This window comes from Toxotes jaculatrix, chromosome 4 (genome assembly GCF_017976425.1).
Source record: "Toxotes jaculatrix isolate fToxJac2 chromosome 4, fToxJac2.pri, whole genome shotgun sequence".
Taxonomy (NCBI): Eukaryota; Metazoa; Chordata; class Actinopteri; family Toxotidae; genus Toxotes; species Toxotes jaculatrix.
The window spans coordinates 22,789,771-22,802,125 of NC_054397.1; the positions used below are offsets into that span (position 1 = coordinate 22,789,771).

General features: G+C 40.4%; 1 protein-coding gene across 1 annotated transcript in view; it reads left to right on the forward strand.

Annotated features, from left to right (window-relative positions):
- The first annotated feature begins 2,182 nt into the window (after positions 1 to 2,182).
- chrna6 (cholinergic receptor, nicotinic, alpha 6) overlaps positions 2,183 to 12,355 on the forward strand; it is a 62,362-nt gene continuing 52,189 nt past the window's right edge. The window contains exons 1-2 of the mRNA XM_041035811.1: positions 2,183 to 2,295; positions 11,815 to 11,954. Coding sequence (XP_040891745.1) covers positions 2,238 to 2,295; positions 11,815 to 11,954 — 198 coding nt within the window. The 5' untranslated portion in view covers positions 2,183 to 2,237. The remainder of the gene's footprint in view (positions 2,296 to 11,814; positions 11,955 to 12,355) is intronic.

Below are 12,355 nucleotides of genomic sequence, written 5' to 3' on the forward strand. Positions count from 1 at the left end.
CATTGATTCTCACCTAGTTCCTCCTCTAAACTGCTTCACTAATCAGGCTGGCGAAGACAAGCGTGTCATGACGCCACACTGTGAGCTCAGCCCTTGTCAGATGACGACATCAGCAACAGCAAAAACACATTATCCCCGTTGTGCTTATTCTGTTTTTCTTCATCTGTCATTTTTGTGCAGTGCTTGTCTGCAGGGATTAGACTCGATAAACCCCCTTCCAACAGCCAAAAAATGGAAGAGAAGAAGAAATGCACAATGTTTTGATGGTTTTACTTGTGTTGAAATGAAGGGATACTGTTTGTTGTGACAACTCTCAGGCAGTGTTGTGAAGGTTGATTGTGTTTATCCTGGGTGAGATGGCTTGCGGATGAAGGGGAGGTTCTGATGTAAAGACTGTACACACACACACACACACACACACACACACACACACACACACACACACAGCTATGCCTATGTTTAGAGTATTTATATAACATATGCCACATCTGGTAGATATTGCAACATTTCACACACAGGTCATCACCGTTGGTAATTGTTTCCTCCAGTCTCATCTCGCAGTGTTTTCATTATCTTTGTGATTCATTTAGAAGATAATGTTAAATTAAACTGAATGAAATATGGTTGTTTTGGATCTCTGGGATGGGTGGCAGCGTGGCTCAGTGGTTAGTTGCTGTTAGTAGGCTTTCAGTATACTACACCGTCTGACCTCCCATCAGTGCAACAAAATCAGAACAAATTATGATACTTCATAAATTATTTGACAAATGTTATTGTATTATTTGAACAGAACTGAACTACAGTGTGTTTACAAGATCTAACAGATCTCTCTTGATCCTTTAATAAACAATGGCAAAGTTGTTGGTAGAAATAATTAAATGAGCATTAAATAATGAAGTAATTCATTAACTTAAACAGAACTTGTTATACATGGAGTTATGATGCCAAAAGTTCCAAATCTGCCTCATGAAACCAAACCATTATTTCTAATTTCTACTATTTCTAATAATAATTTCTATTATCATTGTGGTAGATATGCAAAAAATAGACAAATTCAGTCTCACTCTCTCTGTCTCTCTCTCTCTCTCTCTCTCTCTCTCTCTCTCTCTCTCCCTCTCCACGATACGTCCCCCCCTAGTTTTGTCTCTCTCAGCACTCACTGAAACGTTTCGTGTCGGATCGACTCGGTTCAGCTCAGCTCGGCTCGGCTGAGCATTGCCTCCTTAATTACTTTGTTTGATGACGTCAAGCCAAGCGTGGAAAATCACGGGGCTAAAATTAAACTTGATCATCGCGATCCGGAGGCTGGTAAGCAGGCACCCGGGGAGCTTATAACACGAGCAGCGCGGTTCAGTGAGGTAGAAACGATGTTTGTGGCAAACTTTCCTCCCCAGCGCAGCGCAGTGCTGCAGTTTAGTGGCTGGGAAAAGACACAACACGCTACACTGTCTATCTATAGTCCAATTTTGGATTTAGCACCGTAAACACTCTAACATGATGCAAGATCATGTACTTTCATTCACTGAGATACCACAACGTGTCTCAGAAAGACATATTTCAACTCTTAAGTATCTCATGCGACAAAACTTGTGGTGTGAAATGCAGATAATGTGAGAAACAGCAGACCACTTCAGCACCACGGACAGCGCTCACCGAAACTCTGTCGCTGTCCGTGGTTCTGAAAGCAGCCGCGTCGCTGTCTCAACAAACACCTGGGAAAACAGATCATTCAGTCCGGTGTTTACCGTCACTATAGCACGAACGAATCCGACTACTGATGTGATATAATCAGAAATTATTAGAATTATGTACATTTAAGATATTTTACACGATCTTTCGCTTCTACAAATCTTTAAAAAAAAACTCCACCACAGTGAGTGCAACACTTTCCTGTAGTTACCAGTTTCAAACATTCCTCCTGATTTTAAGACGTTTTTTTTTCTTTTTAATAAATTCATGTATTCATGTATGATTATCCTTCAGAGCAAGTGTCAGGGCGGCTTTCCCTCCCCGTGTGTGAAGTCCGTGTGGATGCGCCAGAGGGGAGCTCTGCGCTCATAGGGGAGGGACGAGCGAAGTCAAGTTTGGATCAGATCAGGAAGGAGAGCACCGGCAGAGTGAGACAGGCGGCACCAGGGGAGAGACGCATTATTCCTCTCATCGATTAAACAGACAGAGTTCCTCCAGGAAAGAAGAAAAAAAAAGTGAAGAGGATTCCCAAACGACACGGGGGAAACATGCAGCCGGCGACGAGACGGACTTTGCTGCTTCTGCTCGTGGTTTTGATAACGCAAGGTAAGTATGATTTATCTCAGGTATATATCAGGTTTATATATCTTGTGGATTTGATGCTTTTAGAGGCATATGGGGGAATTTTAGATCCTTTGGTTTCACAGAGAAGGCGACGATACGGGTTGAGATTTGCGGGTCAGTGTCCGCACAGGTGACGGAGAGTTTGTGATGGTTCTATTTAACGCTTTTCACTAAGTTTGTTTTATTGTTTCAGCTGTGAGAAGTCAGCAACAAGGTAGCGGAGCTTCTGTGTTGTGTGTTTTAGCCAAAGAAGTGCTTCATCGTAGAAAGGTCGTCGTTAGTCAGTCTCATAACTTTTTCTTTCAGTTTTGTTGTTTTGGAAAAGACGAAACCTTTTAAACATCCAAAGGATTTAATCCCAAACTCTCTATCTCAGCCCTATGAATTCAGAGTTATTTAAAACCTTCTCTCCCTCGATGTAAACGCGAGATAAACCTCATTCATGACTTGGTTTCGCGTTAACTAGGCCAATAAAATGAAATGCAGAACGATCCGGGGAAAAAAGGCAAATGAATTCTGATGAATGCAAATTTTGTTTTGAGGCGTGAGTCGTGATTTCAGGAAAGCAGAACAGATTAGAATTTGTTTACGGGATATGTTTCCCTGTTTACGGCTGGTGACGGGGTTTGTAGGTTATACAGGGCCAGCATTGTTTTATTCAGACACAGGGCAGATAGGAGGTGTTTAGTCAGGGGGGGATTGGCCATCTGCAGGCAACTGATAAATTCTCCAGCAATGTGCGTCTGTGGATAAGCCTGATACCTTATTTCGTTTTATCCCAATTACGGCATGAATAAAAAGTTGAATCAAGTTGTGTGTTTGTTCTCGCATTTCTTTGTGAATAGAAGTGTATAAGTGTAAGATAGAAGTGGAGCTTTAGAGTCAGGGTATTTTGTGACGTGGGCTCATTTTACGGTTGTTTTGATGGATCCTCACCTTGTTAATAGGATATTTTATAGTTACAAGTTATGTTTAGGATTAATTACATCCGGGCATCTGATCATTACTGATGTACTGATGGACGAAAAGAAGGTTAGGGATTTTTTAAAGACAGAGCAACCTTGTTTGTAGACTTTCACAATTAGTTGATATTGATTGGATGAGGAAGGAGGAGATGGAGGGAAGAAAAAGGGAAGGGAGGAAGAGAAGGAGAGAGGGAGGGGTGCACGGAAGAAGGGAGGAAGGCAGCTAGGAAGGAGGAGAAGGAGGGATGGAGAGAGGAAGGAAGGATTTGTTATTACTGGAATGCACCCAGAGACTTAATCACTGACCGTAGCTGAAGCAGAGAGCCTGGATCTGACCTGGAGCCTCTCTGTGGAGTAGATGCAGAGACGGTAATTATGCTGTGGCATTTCAAAGCATTAACGTAAACATTTGCTCCAAGGGCACAAACAGCAGCTATCTGATTTATGCAAGGTGGCAGATAGGCTCTCTTATGGTTTATCAGCCTCTACACACATTCTTGTTCCATGCATGACCCTCTTGGCTGGAAGGTGTTTATGTGTATGTTTGTGTTTTCTCTCTCTCTCTCTCTCTCTCTCTCTCTCTCTCTCTCTCTCTCTCTCTCTCTCTCTCTCTCTCTCTCTCTCTCTCTGTCTGTCTCCATAGTCAGAGACACATATGGAGCTGAGTTTGTGCCTAAACTTTTTTTTTTCTTAAATGTTCGTGGAAAGTTGTGAATCTGAATCTCTGAGTCTGTACATGTCAAACCAGGACCCAGATATTTAGTATACATCACTAAAGCGAAAGGGATTTCTAGGACTCCTGAAGTATTCTGGGGTGCTGAGGACTTTATGTGTGATGAAGTTTGGACTGATATATTTAATTTACATTTTCAAACCTGATTACATGATTACAAATTTTAGAAATGTGAGAAATTTGAGCACGCTTACAATTCTCTGTAAACAGATACACATTCTTTCACATAATCGCACATCCAAGTACACTTACAAACCTGAGTACGCACTACATTCATTTTACACATTCACAATTCTGAGAGCATCTACAAATTTACGTGCACATACAAATGTCAGAATATACAAATAATACGTAATCGCAAATCTAAGTGTACTTAAAAATCTGAGTACACATCTACAGAGTCTTTTACACAGTCCCAAAATAACATCCCAGTCTCCAAAAAAATCCCCTCACACAAACAACAAACAAATTTACATGAATAAATACATTTTGTAAGACATGTGATGCTTGTCAGATTACATTTTTCATCATAACAACAAAAAGACATTTATAGTGATTCTACTGTTCATCCTGAACCAGTGTGTGAAATGTTTTAGAGATCACTGGTGGTGATCTCTAAAACATCACTAACACTTTTCTGAGCACTCAGTTAAAGTTAAAGCAACACTATGTAACAACAGCGACTTCTGCAACCACAAGTGGTTGTTTACAGGATTCAGTTTGCATTAAATTCTGATGGGCTCCAGGTTTGAGCGGTTAGGGGTACTGGAAGCAGCACTGATTCTAACAAACCCTATCAATTCCTCAGGCAACAAACATAAAATCATCATCTCAGTACAAACCAGCAATCGCACTGTCCATTCATGTCAAGTCAGCATTTGTCTAATCTGACTGACTGAAAACATCTAAACCCACAGCAGTTGTGTGCTAAAATGTAAATACTAGGAGGCTGCCTCTTCATCTCTGCCATGATGTCTGTACTGAGAATGCCAAGAAAACTTCTTCTTATATTTAGCTGAAGACCCATATTTGGCGATGTGTGTGCCATAAAGTGTTACACGCTTCTCGCTGGAGATTGTACCCACGCAACTCAAATGACATAGTGCAAGATCAGGTGTTGGTGTGGAGTGGGAATGAAAGAGGTGCCATTCTCCCAATTATAAGTCAGTGTACCATCAAAGTGCTAATGGAGTTGTTGTTTTAAGGTAAAGTAGTTGCATAATGTAGCTTTAAAAAGAAGTCATCGTCAAGGGAGTCAGGATGTCAAACGCTGGTCCTCCTCCTATGACCTCTGTACAGTACAAATATGTTACACTGTGTGAACTGAACGTTCAGTGACGTGATCAGGGCAGGAATTACGTCATTTTTTTAAAAAAACATTTACTTTCACAATGGACAAATACAAGTGTGCATTTCCCTTTCTGATGCGATCTCCAGCCAACTCTAACAAACTCACAGCTCAGAGTTCACTTTTTTTCAACTTTGACCACGTGGATGTGCATGGCCAGCGAATGGAAACCATGAAAATGCACTGAAAATACATGACCACACACACAAAGAGCAAACAGCATGTACAAATTTATACAGTATGCATTTTGCTCCTGGTGGTTTCAAATGTGCTGCTACTAATGTGTTATTTCAGCCTGTAGGTATATTCACGCTGCTGTCCCTTGTGTTCAAATAGAGGCTGCTCTCTTAATGTCTGAATGCATGACTGATGATCCGGTCAGTGAACTGTGGTGATGAGGTGTGTGTGTGTGTGTGTGTGTGTGTGTGTAGCTGTGTGGTAACAAGGCTTATATGACAGTAACATTTATAGAGCAGAACACAGAGCAGAGGGGGCGTGGATAAACATGAACTGACTCACAGATACATTTGCTGAGAACCCCTCATACTGTAGTGTTCGCTTCACAATGCTGGAATTATCCACCTGTTCACTAGATTTCACATTAGTGTGGACACATTTTCCTAATGGGACCTTTCTTAAAGCCTTGAGAAAAGTATATGTCCACCTCACGGTCTCATTCACACCTAGTCAGGACAAAATGTTCATTTTTGAATGAGAGAACCATTGTTGCGACATTGGACTATTAAAGGCTGAATGGTTCTTTCACACGAAGCATATTCAGATTCATGTAACCCACTTTTTAGAGAGTGTGCCTTGAGGGAAAGATGTGCAATTTCTATTTGATCTGCTCATTCTGAAGGTGAAAAAAGTTCATTTTCATTCTGCATGAAAATGTGTGAGAGCACTGATGCGTGTGCAGTCTTGTGTGAATGTCATATGGCTTTTAATAGAGCTATATTGGACCCATGTGAGTAGGTATATCTGCTGAAAAAAGACAGATGAGAATGACTAGAATGACGGAAAAGAACAAATGAAAAAGTTATTTGCAGGTTTTAACAGAATGTAGGTGAGAAAGAGCACTGTGCTGTCTCAAGCATCAAACACATCCCCTCCTATTCCATTTACTGGACACACACACACAGACACACACACACAGGCTCTTTGCACTTGTCTCTCACTTTCCTGTGTCTCCACTACACTTTCTCACTCACAAATCTCTCAGGTTCTGTTGCTGTCATCATCTTTCTGCTTCATCTTACTCAGTTTTATCTCCATCCTCTCTGCTGCCTCTCTCCCACTCTTTACTTTCCCTCTCCCGTTTAATCTCTGTCAGTTGAATTCAGCTCGTTTCAGCTGAGCTTTACCGGTACAAAAGGAAAACAAACAGTACCAGCCAAGCAGCTCACAGCAAAGCAATTACTCCTTTATACAGTGTTTACCATATAAGCATAGGAAATAATAAAGATGTAAAAGTTAAGACAGACTTTTCCTTTCACCCCGTCTTTCTCTCTCTTCCCCTCTGTCTCTCTCACACACTCTCCTTTAAAAGCATTTGCATGCTCAGGGGAGAATGAAAGCTAAATGGCTCTTACAGCATCCACTCAAACAGCCCATAAAATGGTCTCTTCTTCTCCATCACTCATTATCTGTCCTTCACACTCCTCCTGCCTCTCCTCCTTTCCCTCCTCTTCCTTCTCCTCATACTTGCTCTCTGCCATCATCATGAATGACGGACTGACTTTTTGATCTCATGTGAGTTGACCTTTACCCCTCATGCCTCAGGTGCATTAAATATCTCAGGGGATCTATATTTGAAGCAACTTTGCTTTCTAAGTGAGTTTTGACAGTTTGTCCACATTTGGTTGAATAATTGATACTGTACTTTTGAGTACATTAAGTGTACATGCTGCTGATTCCACTGTAATCCCAAATCCTCTTCCTCCCTCTTCTCTTCTTTCCTCCACCATAAATTGCAGCACACAGCAGAGCATGTACAAGCTCACTGTATAAATCCATTCCTTACACTTTCACTCTTGTGTTGCTACATCTACAGCAACATTCACATCACTTAAACATGTTCAGAAAATCCAAAGCTTTACAGACTTGCCGTGCTTAGTTAGAGTTGCTGAGATGGGATTTGACAGTTGCTTTGTGGAGGAGGGGTTCAGCCAACTGTAAATACACCTGATTAGTTGGTGGTAGTATTTTGGATAACAAGGAAAAAATCTTATGCCCCTATATACTCTCCTCTACATTCTACTCATTTTTAACCACTTTACCTTTTTGCCATATAATATATTAAGTCTAGCATGATGAAAACACCCAGTGAAAACTGGTGAGATTGGTAGAGTAATAATTTGAGGCATAGAGAGACAGAGAGAGAGAGAGAGAGAGAGAGAGAGAGAGAGAGAGAGAGAGAGAGAGAGAGAGAGAGAGAGAGATGAAAGTCGGTAGAACCTGTGGCTCATTTTCTGTCATAATTGGTTCTTTTATGATTCTCAATGTGAAATGCATCTGACCATGTCAAATGTGTGTATGTGTATGTGCATGTGCACGTGTTTTGCACAGTTTGCACAGTTTGTGTGCGTGCGTGTGTGTGTGTGTGTGTGTGAGTGCGGGATCCTGTTTTGATCAAAGGCCTGGTTTAGTCAGTGGACGTGTAGCAGCTCTGCCTTTGTAATTATACTAACAAGAAGATGAAGCACCATGACAGTCCATTTTAGTCCATCTAATTTCTCCATTTCTTTTCTTTAATTAAAATGACCTCCCTTCCTTCATTCCTGCCTTTCTTTTCTATGTTATTCTATTTCTTGTGCTTGTCCAAAAAGTACTGGTCAGCCTTGTGTTTTGAAATGTTGGTCTTTTAGTCAAACATGGATCAGATGTGTTTAGTACCGCACTTCCTTTAAACTCTGTTTAGCATAGCATTAGCACATACTAGGCAGCTACCAGACAGAGGGGTATGAAGTCTGGATTCACATAATCTTCTGAGTGACATCTTAAGAAGGCTTTGCTTTCAATCTGTCTCTGCTTCTTCTCCTCTCCTCTCCTCTCCTCGTCTTGGTGCTTTTGCTTTTTTTTTTTTTTTTTTTTATTCTTGTCGTTCTCTCCTGAGGGCTGTCACCAGGAGTTCAGCACCAGCTGGGTTTCTGGTGTCATTGTTGTCTGCATGAAGAGGGTTATCTCTTGCCTTTGAGGGAGGGATCTTGATGTAATAGGGTCAGCAATGTTTCATCACTAGGATTTCAAGGCCTTCTCCAAAGAAGTCCATTTTAATTAAGAGATTTTGCACTCATTTATCCCAAACTCAATTTGGCTGGTTTTAGTCAAATGAGGAGAGTATTTAAAAAGAGTTTAGGGGAAAAATAACAGAAGCACTTCAAGGTAAAAATCAGCTGGTGTCTTTGAGAAAAATATCTTTGTGACACATGTTCTACAAAGTTCTTCTGAACGTCAGACTTCTTTGCTTTACTGTTTCCTCTCAGCCTTAATGACCTTGTTTGTCTGTTGCTTTAGATGTTGCATCCTTTGCCCATTTTCACGTTGCCTTTCTTTCCCTCCTCACTCCATCCACAAACTTGGGAGCTGCCCAGCAGAGAAGAATGTGGTGTTGAACTAGATGTTTAAAAAGGGCGATGTGGAACAACCAGGGTTTCTTTGTGACAATTTTAAGAGAAGTGGGGGGGTCTTGAAGGAGGAAGAGTGAGTGATCATCTTCACAAACAGCAGGACTGATCACTGTAGTGGCTCAGTAGGCTTCAAGGCAGTAAACTCTGTGGGGAACTTGTCTTTTTCATGTGGTTCACTTTGAAAACTTACAACTAAACTTTTTCTTGGTTTACAACCAACTGGCTTATCTTAGTAAAGACTATAGTTACGACATTTAAAGTGATGATCCTAAAGATCTGTCCTGCTGGATTTGGCAATACCTGTGTGTTTACCAGTGGTAACTGAAACTGTGGTCTCATACAACAGGTCTCTGAAATCTGGGGTCAGCAAACACTTCCTGATCAGCTACATTGTCAGAAATACAACAGAAGAGAACAGAAATTGTTGTTTCTGTTCACAGTGCAGCTAAACAAACTAGAGAACAAATCGTTTTCCAAACAGTAGTTGCTAAGTTGTTGTAGTTGTACAACCTGTCACCTGCAAGTCTCCATCTGACGTTAGTCGTTAGTTAATGTTGTCTTGTTTTGTGGATGAATTTTTGATTAATGTTCACTCTCAGTGTTACCCTAGGTGAGAAACACTGCATTTCCTGTGGCTGCTTCACAGTAAAAGCCAACATTTATTTAGCCAGTTGAATAAATTTAATGTGCAGCAGCAGTAAGAAAAAGTGAATTAGTTTGCATTACAGCTCTGATGTGATGTAGGCAACTTAATAGTAAAGGCTGAGGCTAGTATCAGTGAGATAAAACATTTCCTGTGAACCCTTCCTGTTTAGGTTGGCAGTTTGAGTCCAGTGGCAGAACAGTATCATAAATTGAATTTGGCTTCATTAAATAATAAGGATTATAATTTTCAATTGATTCACTGTTGAATCTGGATCAATTTTTGATGCATTTAACGACTATGACACAGTGTTTTGTTCACATCTGCAACAGCAAATCATTTTGAATTAGCTACAGCTCTGATTCATGTGATAACATAAGCATGTAGCATTTTACTTAACTTGGGAGACCTCAGTGTTACCAAAAAAAAACTTTCAGCACTTCATCTCCCGTCCTCAAGCTACAACTCCTCTGCAGTAGGTTAAAATAGCTTCCTGTGTATTGTCCAATAGGTAGACACGCTGATATTGTGCCCCAGGCTTTCAGGGTTCCTTCCTGGGTAATTAGTAAATATGGCTCTTCATATTTTGGTAACATACACAGTACTTAAGGCACAGTCTAGCCAAACACATACCTATATTTAGATAAATCATAATAAATTATGTTCTTGTACAGGATGAACTCCCACAGCTGACAGCACCTACCTATCTATATTCACCATTACTCAGGAGAAGAGAAGAGGACATGCCTGTCACTGTGATTTATCTCCATTTAGATATTATATTTTATCTGAGCTAAAATGAGACTATTGTAGAATGTCTTGGATGTGGTAATATACCACCTGCCTGCAATGCTGCCTAAATAAGCAGACACTACAGACCGTTGGGCATTTTAAAGTGGTTCTCCACCCAAAAGTTTGTTTGATCTGACCTGATAAACTGTAACAGTGGTCAGTTCATTCAAGAATTCAGTTTCTAGCTAAGACAGTGACTGGACTGCACTGAAGCAGGATAAATGCTCAGCTTCCATTCTGATCTGAGGCTCTCCTCAAGGCTCAGAACCTCCACCGTGGATTTAGCCATAACCTTCAAGCAGAACAGACCTATAATAAAAAATACATAGATACATTGTCATTGTAAATTATATGTTACACAGATAAATGGAACCATGGCAGTGATGCATGCAGGATACTAATATGGCTCTGCTGGCAATGTGATGGGATGTTGTGTTTATAAGAAGAGAAGAAAATCTTAGTCTGTTGCTACTGAAAATATTTCAGTGGTATTGAAATTTGTTGCAAGGATTTATATTGGTCAGGTAAGAGGTGAGTTATTAGGCTTTGATTTGGCAGTTTCAAAATAACTGATAATAAAAATTGGCATGAAATGAGGGTTAAGGGTTGTTTTTTTCTAAACAGTGGTTTAATATCTGCAGTTGTGAAAACATACATCAGCATGTCCAAGTCCAGAAGGCAGGTGATGCGTTTGGAAAGAGGGGGCTAATGACAAAGGTATCATGGGTAATACTTAACTGATATACACTGAAGTAGTGAAACTGAAAGATGTCACATCACTCAGCTCATAGTGAAAGGACAGCATGAGGCACCTGTGTCTTGGATGTGTGGAAGTGAGGAGCTTTTTCTTCCCGTTCTCCTATTCCCTGTGAGAGCAGCAACAGAAAAATGAATGTAAGAGAATAAGAAAAGATTATAAGACTATTTATGACCTATCCATTCTTCAGTATTTAAACCAGATTAATCACACAGAGGAACACCCTAAAAGTTATTTCATATCATGGACTTGTTCAAAGTTGACTCTGATGATCTAAACAGAGAAGCTGTGATCTAAAGAGACTTCTTTATAGACAATTCATCCAATATCATAAAATGTTAATTCCACAAACTCAAAGGACTTACTGATGTGACTCTGCATCGAAATCAGAAGAAGCTGATGTCTGTTTTTCTCTCAGTTTCTCATTGTTATTTGTACCGTGACTTGAGTTGTTTAGAACTGGCTTGGAGGACAGTGGATGACTGGTTCTGAATTTTTTTCTTTTTTTTCTTTCTTTTTTTTTTGCACATACGCATATTTTAAATAACAGTTTCTTTTTTCAGTCTCTTCATCTCTTTTCATTCAAATTCACTCCATCCACTCACTCATCTCTTCTTTGTCTCTGCCCCCTCAGACTGCTTCTCATCCAAGGCAGAGGACCGGCTGTTCAGGAAACTGTTCAGAAGATATAACCAGTTCATCAGACCAGTGGAGAATGTCTCTGATCCTGTCACTGTGGAGTTTGAGGTTTCCATCTCGCAGCTGGTCAAAGTTGTAAGCTATACACTAACACACACACACACACACAGGAGCTGAAGAGTCAATTCAGCATAATACTTTTTATTTCAGTTCTGTATGTCGTGTTTTATAAGTGTATATGAACAAAGGTGACTGTGTCCAAAATGCTTCACTAATAACATCCTCTCAACAGTATGTGAGAGTCTGTGTGAACTGTGAAACATCTTCCCACGAGCATCTTGATTATATTTCCTACCTTTGAAACAGAAAGGCTAAAAGATAAGCTGCGGAACGAGACAAGTGAAAGCCAGAAAGTGAATACAGTCTTTATTTAGTCTGTTCAGTTCCACGGATTCCAAAAATGGCTCACAGTCTTGTTATACACTGCTGTTTTGTTTTGGTGATATTAAGTTTAACACGATTGGGGGATGGAGGGG